The sequence below is a fragment of the Phaenicophaeus curvirostris genome, chromosome 6, assembly GCF_032191515.1.
Source record: "Phaenicophaeus curvirostris isolate KB17595 chromosome 6, BPBGC_Pcur_1.0, whole genome shotgun sequence".
NCBI lineage: Eukaryota > Metazoa > Chordata > Aves > Cuculiformes > Cuculidae > Phaenicophaeus > Phaenicophaeus curvirostris.
In genome coordinates, this window is record NC_091397.1 from 51,390,390 (window position 1) to 51,403,588 (window position 13,199).

The window sequence follows — 13,199 nt, forward strand, 5'->3', positions numbered from 1 at the left end:
TAGAAATCACAAGTGCACAAGAAAACGTAAAGACTTCAAATTGCAAATTTGAGTTCTCAAATTCTTTGAAGAGGACAAAAACTGTAAACCAAAATTTTTAATGGAAAATGTTCTCCTTAAATGTAAGCTCATGTCCACCAGCTAGCCAAGCTCCTCACTTCCCTTCTCATCGACAGGGTGAAAGAAACAGTATATGCAACTAACATTTTATTTACACTTGAAACATTGCAATTCATTCCAGTAATTCTATAGCATCTAATCTCTAACAGAAATTGTCCACTTCGCATCTCAAAGAGATTCCAACAATTATGAGTACAATTTCTTAAATGTCTTCTGCTGACCTATTATTTTTATAACCTTCACAGGATTTATTCATGCTCAGAAACACTTGCCAAAGTCTAACAATCCTAAAAGGAAATTAAGCCACATACTCTAAAATTTAAAATCATTTTGTAACATCAAACTATATCCAAAACAATCTGACTTTTAAATATCACATATAAGGGAAAGCAGTACCCACATTTCTTACTTCACCCTCAAACTGAATTAAAATAGGAACTGAACTTTCCCATGAGCAGGCATGTGTGAACAAATAGTTTTTGTCAGTTATCTGCTGGTATGGGTCCACTTACACAGGTAGGAATGCGGGAAGGCAAATTTTCAGAAATAATCAACTGATACAGAGAGGCACCCAGAGAGTTCACATAAGAAATTGTACATTATGTGTGCAAAAGCAGCCTAGAAGGCTCTTTGAGGGGTCAAATTCATTTGCTCTACTATATTCCATAAGGTTATTCCTAGAGAATCACAACACACCTTTGGCAGCCTAACTTGTGTAGTGCAGTTTGTTACTTTAGTAGAATGAAAACACCTTTTATTAATTAGTCAGGCTTAGAATAGATATAACTTAAGCACATTCCATTGTTGTTTGCATTTCCTAAAATACTTTGGATAATTTTATGACAGGTCACTGCTAAGTATAGGGGAATGATCCTCTCTAACACCACAGCTGGATAAAATAAAATATAACCCAAGTACTAACAGTTTTCACATGCTTTCAATCCCACTGTGTTACCCTTTCACACCCAGAGCTCTGCTCTTCACAAAAGGGAACGCAATTTCTGAACGTTCAACTGCTAGATACTCTGAACTAACCCACATCTCAGCCGCAACAGTTTTAACTGAAAAGCAAAGCTATAGCACCATCTAAAGGCAAAAATCCTGAATTAAATGGTCATAGATCTACCTGCAATCCCCTGGGAAGTGGGAGGAATGTCCCATGTTCATAATGCTCTATATTCTTTCAATATAGCTACTAATTTCCCACACTAAAGAGAATATTTTGTAAAATTAATGCAAGAAAGAGTGTGTAGAATAGATCAGGTGCTTATTTTGGGACACAAAACTATACCTATTTTTTTATATATAGCATGAAATCAAAATGAGATATCTCATTCGTGATTAAACAAAAACTACTGTCACACACAAGCAATACTTATTTCAGTGTGTTATGCTACACAGAGAGGCAATTACTGAGGACAGAGGAGTATCTAGTCCAAGAATGAAAGGCTACTGGTCATTATTGTTGTGCGGAGAAAATTTTATTTATTTCATTAATTACAAGTAATCCTAATTTTGATAGGAATGGTTGGACTCGATGATCTGGTGGGTCTCTTCCAACCTGGTTATTCTATGATTCTATGACTCTAATATAATGCTGATGATTCTGAATGTGCACTTTGTTGAAGTTTTGTATATTATATTCAGAATCACTGCATCTTTCAATTTTATTATATTTTCTGCTTGGCAACTCAGCAATATATTGAACTAACAAAACTAGAAGCATATGCAGCAGTGAATGGCATTCAAATACATTTAATAAACTCTAGTAGAGAATTACTTTTACCTTGACTTGCTCATTGGAAGTCACAGCACAGAAAACAATCTCCGTAAATCCTTGGGAGGGGAACATCCGGAAACAGATACCACCGATAACACGACCATCTTTTATTAATGCAAGTGTCTTGTGTTTCCTAAGCAGACAAAAACAACAGTCACTTTAATTCATGTGCATAGTACATAAAGTGCCATTACCTTCCTTTTTTTCAGAAACTTGATTCACTTCTTTCCATGGTGCTAATGCAATTGTATACGCTTCTGTTAAGTTATCTGCTTGTATCTACAGAAGAGTTGCTATTTTAACATCATGCTTTGGATTTTCCATAAAATTTGTCATGCATGCAGCAAAGTCCTGGCCTTGCCAAGTACTCCTAATACTAGGGCAATATCCAATAAATAAGAGTTGTATTTCGCTTTCATTTACTCTATTGCTGACAATTATGCCACTGCACAGTTCTCAGGATGATTTTACTCTGACTAAATCAGGTATTAATGGAATTACAGGACAGTAAGTCCTTTCTAAGGGATTCCTGTTTCCTTGCATGCACTCTTTATAGCTAAGCTATCAGTTTCAAATTCAGCTGATAAAGCAAGAAAAGAGATATGGTATTAAGTGGAATCAAAACCAGAATAAATATCCCTTTCTGTTGCATTCACATTGACTGCCAGGAAAGACGTAACGAGGTGCAATCTGAACTCTTCTGTCAAGGATTAAGAATTTTAGTGTCATCCTTAAGGTCTGCAAAGATTTACACTGCACTTGTTCTCTAGATTATTCAGTACATGGTGTCATACAAATTGTATATACAATAGGTCATATATACAGAAGATATCCTGGGGAGAGGAGGTTGGTGCCAAAAGGGAGCCCCTTCCAAAAAAGTGTATTCCGAAAAGTAGTTATATATTATGTGCCACTGTTAATGGAGATTTTATACATTTTATATATTCTTCTTTTTCTTGTACTTATTTTGACGTCTTATTTGTGGAATGAAAGCAGCAATGTAGTAGCTTGAACTTTTAATTTTGCTTACTCATGTTTGAGTTGTTTAAGCAATAAGATTTGGTAAGGACAGCCACTTCAGAAATAAGAATACTGAAAGCAATGACAGGTAAGGTAACAGAGAAAAATTAGGGAAGAGAATTGTTGGACTCCGGTACCTCCTGCTTGATGTAGGCTTGTGCATACCCACTGCACAGCAGAGGTCCCCAGTGTGTGTTGCCGGATCATCTAGATCTGCCATGATAATGGCAGATGCTGGGGTTTTGTGAGCTATCCAGGAAACGTGCTTCACTTCCTTTGGCTCAACTGTTTCCCCCAGGCACATAAAGGAGGGCATTTTCTTATTGTAGCAATATCCATACCTCTTCCTGAAGCATAGACCGCTTTCCAGACTGATGTCTATACTGAAGAGCACCTAAACTACCAGCAGTTCCTCTCAACCTACTAGAAGTGTCTTTCCCAATAAGGGACGACCTACAGAAATATGGGAGAAGGCCACGGCTCAACATCACTACCTCAAAATTTTGCTTTAATGTTCAGTTGTGAGGGAACCCATCTGCTTGTGATCACACCGCTGCTAAAGCTCCTAAACTCAGACAAGATCTGGGTGCTACCTCTCTCTCCTAAGAAAGAGGCACTTACTCCCACGTAGGAAAGATAAAATAGTCTGGACTGCTGCTGGCTCTCTTGAGACAAGCATTGTTTCCCTCTGAATAACCCCAGAGAAAGCCCCAGGATCAGTTTCCTGTGCCTGGAGACTGAACTGCCCAATAATTCCCAGCACTGGGCTATTTGTGCTTCAGACCCAGCAGCAGCAGTGTTTGCTGGCACTGAAAGTGCATTGCCGAGGGAACACTAGTGAGCCTAAAAGCAGAGGAAATGGGTCCAGACAGGTTTTCCCAACTGCTGCAGCTACAATACTAGGCACAAAGGCAGAGGCTGATATCACCAGTGGTAGAGCAAAGCTCTTCCACAAGCCAGGCTCGGCAGTTGGCTGCCTTCAGCTCAAAGCTTCTCAAGGTCTCTGCTGACGCGCAGCAATAACCCACAGGCACCCTCCACTGTAAAGTGCTGCAGTCAGTGTGGCAAACCCATAGGCTATCCTCGGGCATGGATTGCTTTCTAGTTGAAAGGAAGTAGGTTCTACAAGGAATACAATAGTGGAAGAGTGGATGCATCTGAGGAGAACCTTCTGTCATGTTTGAGTAGCTGAAGCACAATTCAGTCAGGACACTAGGGTGGGTGGAGGATTATGTGTAACCTGTGGACGCTTCTACAGCCATTATGTATCCTTCCAAGTGCCTGACTTGAACCCGAAGCAAGACAGAAAAGTTGCACTGACAAGAGAAAAGCAATGTGCTTGCATGAGGAGTGATTCAAAGCTTTCTCCCATGCTGACTTAAATGCTGTTTTTCATAAATCCCACAAGTTCTTCTCACTGAAAACCTTCAGTCTTTGCTGCCATTCAGTTCACAATCTCCACAGACAGAGGACAGAGCAACCTGCAAGTTAGTATGGGCCTGGAAACCACTAATAAGCACCATAATTACTTTCTGACTTTCAGTTCTAACATTCAAAAATATAAGACAGGTCAGAGCCTCCCCTGCAGGCCCACTTCCTACAAAGACAAGCCACTGGTCATTAATACAGCCATCAAGATGTTATTTGAGTACAATCCAGTTAAACTGACCAGGAGCTACAGGGGCTTTAAAAGATGGGGTAAGGGTAGCACAAGCAGAGCTGCCCCCCACACCATTACAGCTGGCCCCTTCCTACACCACTGCCTGCGAGGAGCAGTACTCACGGATCAAAGACCAAGCGTGTGATGTATTCCTTTGGCATTCGAGGCAGCTGATGGGAGAACACATTCTGCAAACCAACCAGCCACATCATGATCTTCTTGTTTGGCTTCTGGTTCAAGGAATTGCCAACCACGTGGAATTCAATCACTCCCCTGCGCTCCTCTAGCCTTGCTGCCTCATCCCGGGCAGAGTGTGCTGAGAGGAAGTTGGTCTGTGTCACATAAAAGAGGAACAAAATCACATTTTGGAGATTTCACATCCTCTGACAAAACAGCCTTAAGAAACAAACAACTGAATGCCCCTCTTTTTTCCAAGCTATCACTTTGCAAAACTAGAGTTGCCAATGATTACCATTTTTTAGCAGAAGTGACATCATCGAATAAGCTGCATGTAAGTCTACACTACGGCGTACAAAAGCTTATTCAAACTTCTTTCAGTAAAGATTAGGTAACAACAATGATGGCTACGACTCAAGAAGTTCCAAAACCTCTTGGGGAACAGCACTCAACCCGTAGAAGCCTATGCAACTAAGTCTTCACATCTTCTTTAGTCTAACCAGCCTGGACAAAAGCAGTGGATTTAACTACACATATTATAAATCACATAATTTAATGGCAGCGCAGCCAAAGTTTTTCATTAGTAGAGCTTTCCACTACATGGCACTATCATAAGAGCTGAAAAAGAATATCTTAATTCCTAATGATTTTCCTGTTACAAACCTAACAATTGCAACTATATATTTGAATGGAGATGAAATTAATACAGATAATTTATTTGACTTTTTTTTTCCCAAGGTAATTTTACAGTGCCAAAATATCTCTGCATGCACATACTGTTTACTTGTTAGAGCAAAGTTTGGCTGCTGGGTTTCTAGTCACTGCCAGCCCCAACAGCCAGCCTGGCAGATCATTTGTAATACGCAGAGCCATCAGTCACAATATATAGTTTGTGGAAGAAATGTAGGCAGTTCCAATTCTTCAGCGGGCTCTAGCTAAACCTTGGCAAACAAGAGCTGCTGGCAAAACATAGCCTTGTGAAGGGAACAGAAGGAAGAAAAGCCAGCCAAAATAAAAAAAGTGTGCAATTCTGTACATGGCACAATTCTGCAATTCTGTTTGTTTTTCTCTTCAAGCAGAAAAAAAGAGCAACTGTGGAAGACTGAGCAAATAACTGTTTTGATCAGCCTTTCAGCACTAGAAAGAGGTTTTAACTTTGTATCTATCACTCTACTGCAAGATTTAAACCTCATTTACATTGTCTTATGAGATACATTTGATAAAAAAAATAAAAAGAATACTCTGGAAAATTTCTGTAACAAAAGTATCTTGCAAAACAACTTAGGATCTGCTTTTATTTTTTTACTATCACTGGTTTCTAAGTCTCTTTGCAAGCAACACACAACACATTAAAAAGTTGTGGAACTACTCTTCAAATTAATAATGCATCCCATCAATATTTTTGGCTTACCTAATCATATTCTTTAAAGTATGGTAGGTTTTGTGGACTTTTAGCTTACCATACTCTATCCAAGTGGAACATTTATTTAGTACAGACGCTTTTTCAAACAGACCATCTGCAACATCAGGTCCATATATTTCTCACCTCTGGCCCAAGCATGGCTGCGGGATCCGTAATTGTTGACATTACTTCATTGATTAACTCAATAGGAATATCTCCTACAACTCTTGGTCTTTTTGAATCCTCCAGAGAATAGGGTTCATTATTTTTTCTCTTCTCCCCTGTAAAACAAAAGTAGGACAAATTAGAAATAATCAAACTCTCACAGTTTAGCACTTCAGTTATATTCTTTAGTTTGTATGCCAAGTTTTTGTTTGGTTGGTTGGTTTTTAATCTCTAAAGAAAGAAAGAGAAATGAATAAAACCTGAAGAACACATCACTGATGTAATTTTGTCTTTGCACTTACATTTAAGGATGAAGCAGGATGAATACACCTCTACTTCTCTTATACCTCTAAATTCACAGTGAAACTACTGGCTTTTCCTTTTTCTTTAACATCCTCTGTAATGAACCTTCTTATTTTTGAAACAGTTATTCATATGTGAACAGACCTTCCTCCTTATTTTCCAAGGGATTAATTTCTTGTTTTAAAACAGTTCTTTTTTAAGCAATTTGTCAAAAGGTTTCTGGAAATCCAGGTATACAAAACCCTTCCCAAATATTCACAATTCCCTTCACAGATACGTACAATTTATGAATTCTACAAAAGGCACACTGAATTTCCATGCATCACATTATTCACACATTTATTCATTCCATTCTTAATCAGCTTATTATTGTTTCTTCTAATTGTCTGAAATGGGATGCTTATAACTGACAGCTTCCTAAATTCATATTTTAAACTAATTTTGCATCCATGTGTTTCAATTCAGTAGTGCAGAGGGCAATTCAAAGACAGCTCAGCTGCACAATTTAATTATCAGTTTGTCAATTCCATATTTCTCTTCACAATCACCAAAAAAACCCACCAAACCTTCTTCTAGTTGCTACTTACTACTCATTTTACTGATCTGTAACAAAAACCAAATCTTTCATTCATTCCCACTTTAAGATCATTTTTCCATTTGTCACTTAAATAAAGTTGCAGCTTATGGGCCTCCTTAAGATTCTCTGTAGCAAACACCAAGGCTAAGAATCCACTTAGCTCTTCCTGCTTCCTTGAGGATGTACTTTACATGAGCTCATGATCATCCCTCTGACCTATAAACTGTCTTGACAGGCTCATTAATACTGAGGTGTTTGAAAAAGGGCTTAGTAGGAGAATTTATGCATTCAACAACTTTCTTCCCCAAAACATTATCTTTTTTAACCTGACCTCATTCAGGTTTTAAATTTAACCTGGTTGGTGCATTTGTTGTTTTCTTTATTGCTCAAATGTATGCAGTTTCAGTACCTTGAAAGATTAAAAAATAAATAAATAAATAAAAGTACAATAGCCACTTCTACAACCTCTTTAATTTAAACAGAAACTTTTTTTCATGAGTCATAATACTTGTACAAGTAAAATGTTTCCCAGTAACCTCTGACACCTGCAGACCTTTCCCCATTTTAACTGAATTTAAACAAAACTTTTTTTTTTTTCCCCAAATACATTTGCCTTTCTGCTAGTTAAACATTACCATATCTGAGAAAAAGTGTGTGTGTGTTGTGTGTCTTCTAACAAAAACCCCTCAAGGTCACTTGCAGAGTGAAGGCAATGGTCACCATATACTGTAACTATTGATAATGTCATCAGAAGCCAAAAAGCAAGTCTCTCTCTTCATTACCTAGGTTTGGGTCAAGGGCAGAAGAAACTTTGCAAGCAGGACTCATGTTCCCACTGTTGGGTTGCTCCAGAGATGAAGGACTTGCATTGTATGAAACAGATCTTGCAACAGGAGGAGGGTTGATAACTGCAATGGCATAATAGACAAACACAAAAATTCAGGACGCGGAACCCATTACACTGCTGGCTGAAGGACTTTCACAACAATGAACCCAACTTCACACCACCACCTGCCAAGTAACAGCTAACATTGTGCAACAGAGCAATGCCACTAATTTGCAAGCAGAGACATTAAAGCTTTATCTCAACATATTTTTCTAAACTTTTGCCAAAAAAAGGGAGCATATTACTGTTGGATGACAGAGATTCCAAGTACCAGGCTTTATTATTCTGCAGTGTTGAGTGCAAGCTAAGAAAACAAACTTCCTTCACATAACTGCCAAGCCTGCTGGTGTTTAGCTTCATGAAAAGGCATTTTTGTAGGGGTCTATTGAACAGCAAAATCTCTCATCATTCAGCTTCAGCTGCCCACCATAACAGTGTTCAAAGATTGGTTGGACAGATCAAATTCAAAGGGAGAAGTTGTTGCAGCAGTTAAGAGGACGAAACTATAATTTTAAAAGGCCACAGACTAACATATTTCTGATATTTAAAAAAAAAACCCAAAACACTCGTCTCAAATCATCCAGTTTTCATTTATTTCAGGACTTTTGGCAGGCGGGCAGAGGCATGAGGTGACAGCTCATAGTCTGGACACCTGCAGTCTTTTTCTTTGCATGCCTTTACCCTGGTGTCATCACCAGCAACAGCTCTTTTGTCCCATATTCATGCAAAGAATCCAGTGCTTAAGAGGTGCACATGAAAATGAAGTACTGCAGAAATACACATGATAGAATGAACTCTGAGAGCAATATGATTTTAGAGTTGCAATGAACTTGTGCCTAAGGCATAATTCACCACTTCATGGTGTAGACCAGAAATTTCTCACAAAAAAAGCCTGAATCTGTCACAGAGGAATTTCTCTGCTAGTCTAGAAAATTCACTGTTAGATAAAGTGCTGACATGATGGTTTTGTCAACTGATAAGAAAGATTCTTTTTCAAAATACTGAACTGTTACAAAATATTGAATTTAATAGCTCTAGTCTTTGCATCCTAAAATACTGAAAATCGAAGTCAACCCTTGAGCTGCATAAATGGATTTTAAATATTTCTGGGCAGAAATGGGGAGAAGGAGAAGAGGAAAGTGAAAGGAAATCATCATCAATGTCTCCCTACAATTTTAGGGATGACCTATACCTCAATATCCTAACTAAAGAAAATTGAATAAAGCTGCAGAATAGCCTATGAGGTACATGAATACAAAACAAAGCAAGGAAAAACTATGCAAAACCAAGAAAATAAAAGGCATGTGTGCAAAAGCAATATAGTATCTGATGTACACGTTCCCTACATACCTACTGATGCAGTCAGACGACTGGCATGAGTCATCATGAAAGGGAACCACTGTCCAGAAGGTGACCTGCTGCAGCCATTTACCCACTGATCACTCTCCCTTGCCCACATTTTGTGCACTTGTGCCACTTCAATACTCAGGATATTTGCCTCAGCACTCAGCATGATCCATTGGCACCTTCAATTAGCTGGATTTTATTGTCTAAATGGGATCTTTATATGAGGAAACACCAGAAAATCAGACACCTGTGCTTACTCGAGGCAGACTGATTTCAGTATAGCCTGCTATTTATAAAGCTATATATCTAAGTTGCATTCCTTAGAATTCATCACTTGTGCAGGTTTATATTCATATTCAAGTGCTCTCCAGCCCACCATTAAATGCAAATTACCTGTCTGGATTCCCAGCTGGCCAGTTTGGGAATTAGACACCATGAAATCCTGATCCCAAATGGGAGAATTCTGGCTGTACACTTCTTCTTCCAGCATTGAGAGAAACCTAGGCACAAAACCAGGTGAAATACTGACTTAACAGGATCATTCAGAACAGGTTCACTTTCAGAATAAGCATTTGCAACTTTTTTTTAATTTAAAAATACTTACTGATTCAGGAAGAAAATGCTGTTGGACAATTCTTTTATTTAAGGAAAACACACACACACAAAATCACAACCCAGAGTAGGCATTAAGTATCCTAGTTCAGTAGAGTGCTTTCACCTATGAAAATTTATCTTTGATTATAAGCAATATTTATTCAATTTTCAAATGCTGAAACAAACAGTTACAAACTACTTTTACAGAACAAAACTGTGCACTAACAAAGAAAGCTACAAGTTGACAGGTGCCAAGGTACTCATGTTATGCAATGATGAAAAAATAGGTCTATTTTGATAAACTAGTGTTTTGCAGATCCACTTGATTTCTTGCCTCGTACAGATTTATGAAATCCCAGTTTTAGTTATTAACAATGCTCTCAGGAAGATATTTTCACTCCTTTCAGTGTGCTACTGTAATATTGAATTGCATGCTTGTGCTTGTATAACAGTATTTTTAATCTTACTTTGGTACACTCGCAGAAACAGCATGATTTTAAACCTCTGTCAGTAGTATTATATGTGAGAGAAATTCCACAGATCAGACTACCCAGCACGCCTGCCTTCACAGGGCTAATACATCAATTCCCTTTCAGAAGCAACATAGCTGTTTATCCTATACTGCACAAAATGGGTTTTCAGATCAGAAGCCGACAGGGAGCATATTTACTCTCTAGTCATCTATGTGTATAGAAACTGCCCAGCAGAAACCAACAGGGCTGTTGAGCACAACTTTCTTGAACAGGATTAGAATTTTCAGGATCAAGTCATACTTGTGTATTTTATACATAGGACCTTCACATCTAGGCACTGCAATGTGCAGTGCCAGCTGTTATCTACATAGATGATAATGGCTACAAGATTTGTGAAAGCGATTTGACCATCTGTGATGGTGCAGAAGGACACCTTTAAACTTTAACATAGACTACATTTACAGGCAGCACAGAGGCTCTGTGTTCAGACCTCTTATGGACTATTTTCTGGGTACACACAGACATAACCTGTGGGTGCCCCCTTTGCCCAGGAAGGAGTGGCCAGAACAGCCAGGAGCCCCGCACTGGACCCAGACACTGGCTCCATGCTCTGAGTCACAGCTCCTTCACAGGATTCACTCTGTGTAATGCCAGCAGAGACAAATGCTTCAGACAAGTACAGCCCACAAAAGATTTAAAACACTATTCATGTTTCCCACAGATTATCAAACAGTGCTTGTCTTTCTTTTTTCCCCCAGCAGAATATTAAAAGGAACTGCAGTGAATGACAATGCTTTGCAAATTACTTTTCTAGGCTGCAAAAAGCAGTGGAAACATAGGGGTTTATATACACCTCCTTCCTCTGCAAATCTTCTCCTTGTATCAGTGTGGTGTTAAGTCTTTTTTTATACCTGTTTCAGAGCCACATTATGATCCTATTCCCAGACAAACACAAACACTTCTGTATCCATAACAGTCTACTACAGAGACACTTTAGATTCTTCAAAGTGGTAAAAGAAACTATTAACATTAGTAGGAGCAAAAAATCCTTGCTCTAAATTATTAATATTAGTAGGAACAAAACATCCTCCTGAGCACTAACCCAGCTCTAGCCTCAGACAATAGCTTGCATAGCATCAACGCCACCAGTTCTCCTGCAGGATCAGTTCCTTTGTTGTTAGGAGGGACAAACTTGAAATATGGGCTAGAGAGCCAAGCCACCTTCACAAAATAAGGATATATTTGAAGTGATACACTATTTTAAGAGGAAGCATACAACATCACCACCACCCTTAACCACCAATTAAACATTTGAAATTAAGGACTGTCAGAGTTGAGCATGTTTTGAGACAAGTTACTCTTCCACATACCACAGTATGTAATTATCGTCGTTTAATTGTGAGAAATCATCATCCACATTCCAGTACTAGCACAGATAGTCAATATGAAATTCATGATTCACTGATGAAACTTTATACTGACTACTCTCTTCTTTATCAAATGAACACATATCTTCTGGCAGTAGGGTGACTATTTGTTCCCTATGACAATATTGAATTAAACTGAAATTCTTAGGTGTATATGAAGTCCAGTAAAACATTCCCTTTTTTACTGCTCCATCACAAAAGCAGATGCAAACATATGTTTTTGGAGATCTGGACCTATGTTGCTTCCAAGAACTACAGAAAAAGAAAGCAAGTAACCAACAACACCTGCTAATAGGCAATACACACAACCCCCTAGCAAGACAAATAATCCTTTTTATAAAGGATAAAACTAGGACAAAACAAAACAAGCGGTTGTGTACGTATAATATACTAGTTCAAGCTATGGCACAAAAAGCTGCAGTTATCTTACTTGTTACTGAGTAAAAGAAGAAATTATTTTAAGCTGCAGGTAATTTTTCCATTTTCATGCCAAAGCTGCATACTACTGGCTAACCTTGAACGCAGGCACATTGCAGCCCCTTACTTTGGAAAATGGGTGAGGATTAGTGTTCGTTTCTCCTGAGGAAGCTTGTCTTTTTCTTGCCTGGCCTGCTCCAGCAGTTGCCGTCTCATTACAGTAAAAACAGAGCGAAGCAATGTCCTACCGAAAACCTGTGTGGTTTCATACCGAGGTAGACTGTCACAGAATTGAGGGACATTGCAGTAACAAAGCCACCTATAAAGGGGAAAAAAGGCAGATTATCATCATCTGAGATATGAATTAATGCAATAAAACCACTACCCACCACATTTATAATGCAGCTGAGTGCTAAATGACTATATAAATCAGTTCCACATCATGTCAAGACAGAGTTAAGCAGCATTTAGACTGCCCAGTTTTTAAAGAAATGACAGTAAAGTACTTTTAGGTCTCCATATACTCTTTTTTCTCTGCAGTCTAGTTTCCACAAAGCACTCCTGTTCCAGACAATAATCACAGATCACAGATTACTTAAAATTCATGTGGATGTCAGGGATTGTCTCCACAGCTCATTCATTCAGCCTCCCACATCTCCTGCCTGTAACTCTGAAGACCCCCAGCCTGGCCCATTTTCCCCTTTAAACGTCTACATTTCTCTGTACAGACACAAAAAGGGTGACACTTTTAACTAGCTCCATCCCAATTCGACTGCACCCCTACCCTAGTTTCCCACGAGCTGGCTTCCTCCCATCACACCCTGACTTGATGCTCTTCATTTATGAGCAAT

At 38.7% G+C, this 13,199-nt stretch overlaps 1 protein-coding gene across 3 annotated transcripts in view; it reads right to left on the minus strand.

Annotated features, from left to right (window-relative positions):
* KAT2B (lysine acetyltransferase 2B) overlaps positions 1-13,199 on the minus strand; it is a 41,137-nt gene that overhangs the window by 11,034 nt on the left and 16,904 nt on the right. For all 3 annotated transcript variants that reach the window (XM_069860168.1, XM_069860169.1, XM_069860171.1), the window contains exons 6-11: positions 12,476-12,667; positions 9,831-9,937; positions 7,987-8,112; positions 6,304-6,440; positions 4,704-4,912; positions 1,907-2,033 (exon numbers count right to left, since the gene is read on the minus strand). In XM_069860168.1, coding sequence (XP_069716269.1) covers positions 1,907-2,033; positions 4,704-4,912; positions 6,304-6,440; positions 7,987-8,112; positions 9,831-9,937; positions 12,476-12,667 — 898 coding nt within the window. The remainder of the gene's footprint in view (positions 1-1,906; positions 2,034-4,703; positions 4,913-6,303; positions 6,441-7,986; positions 8,113-9,830; positions 9,938-12,475; positions 12,668-13,199) is intronic.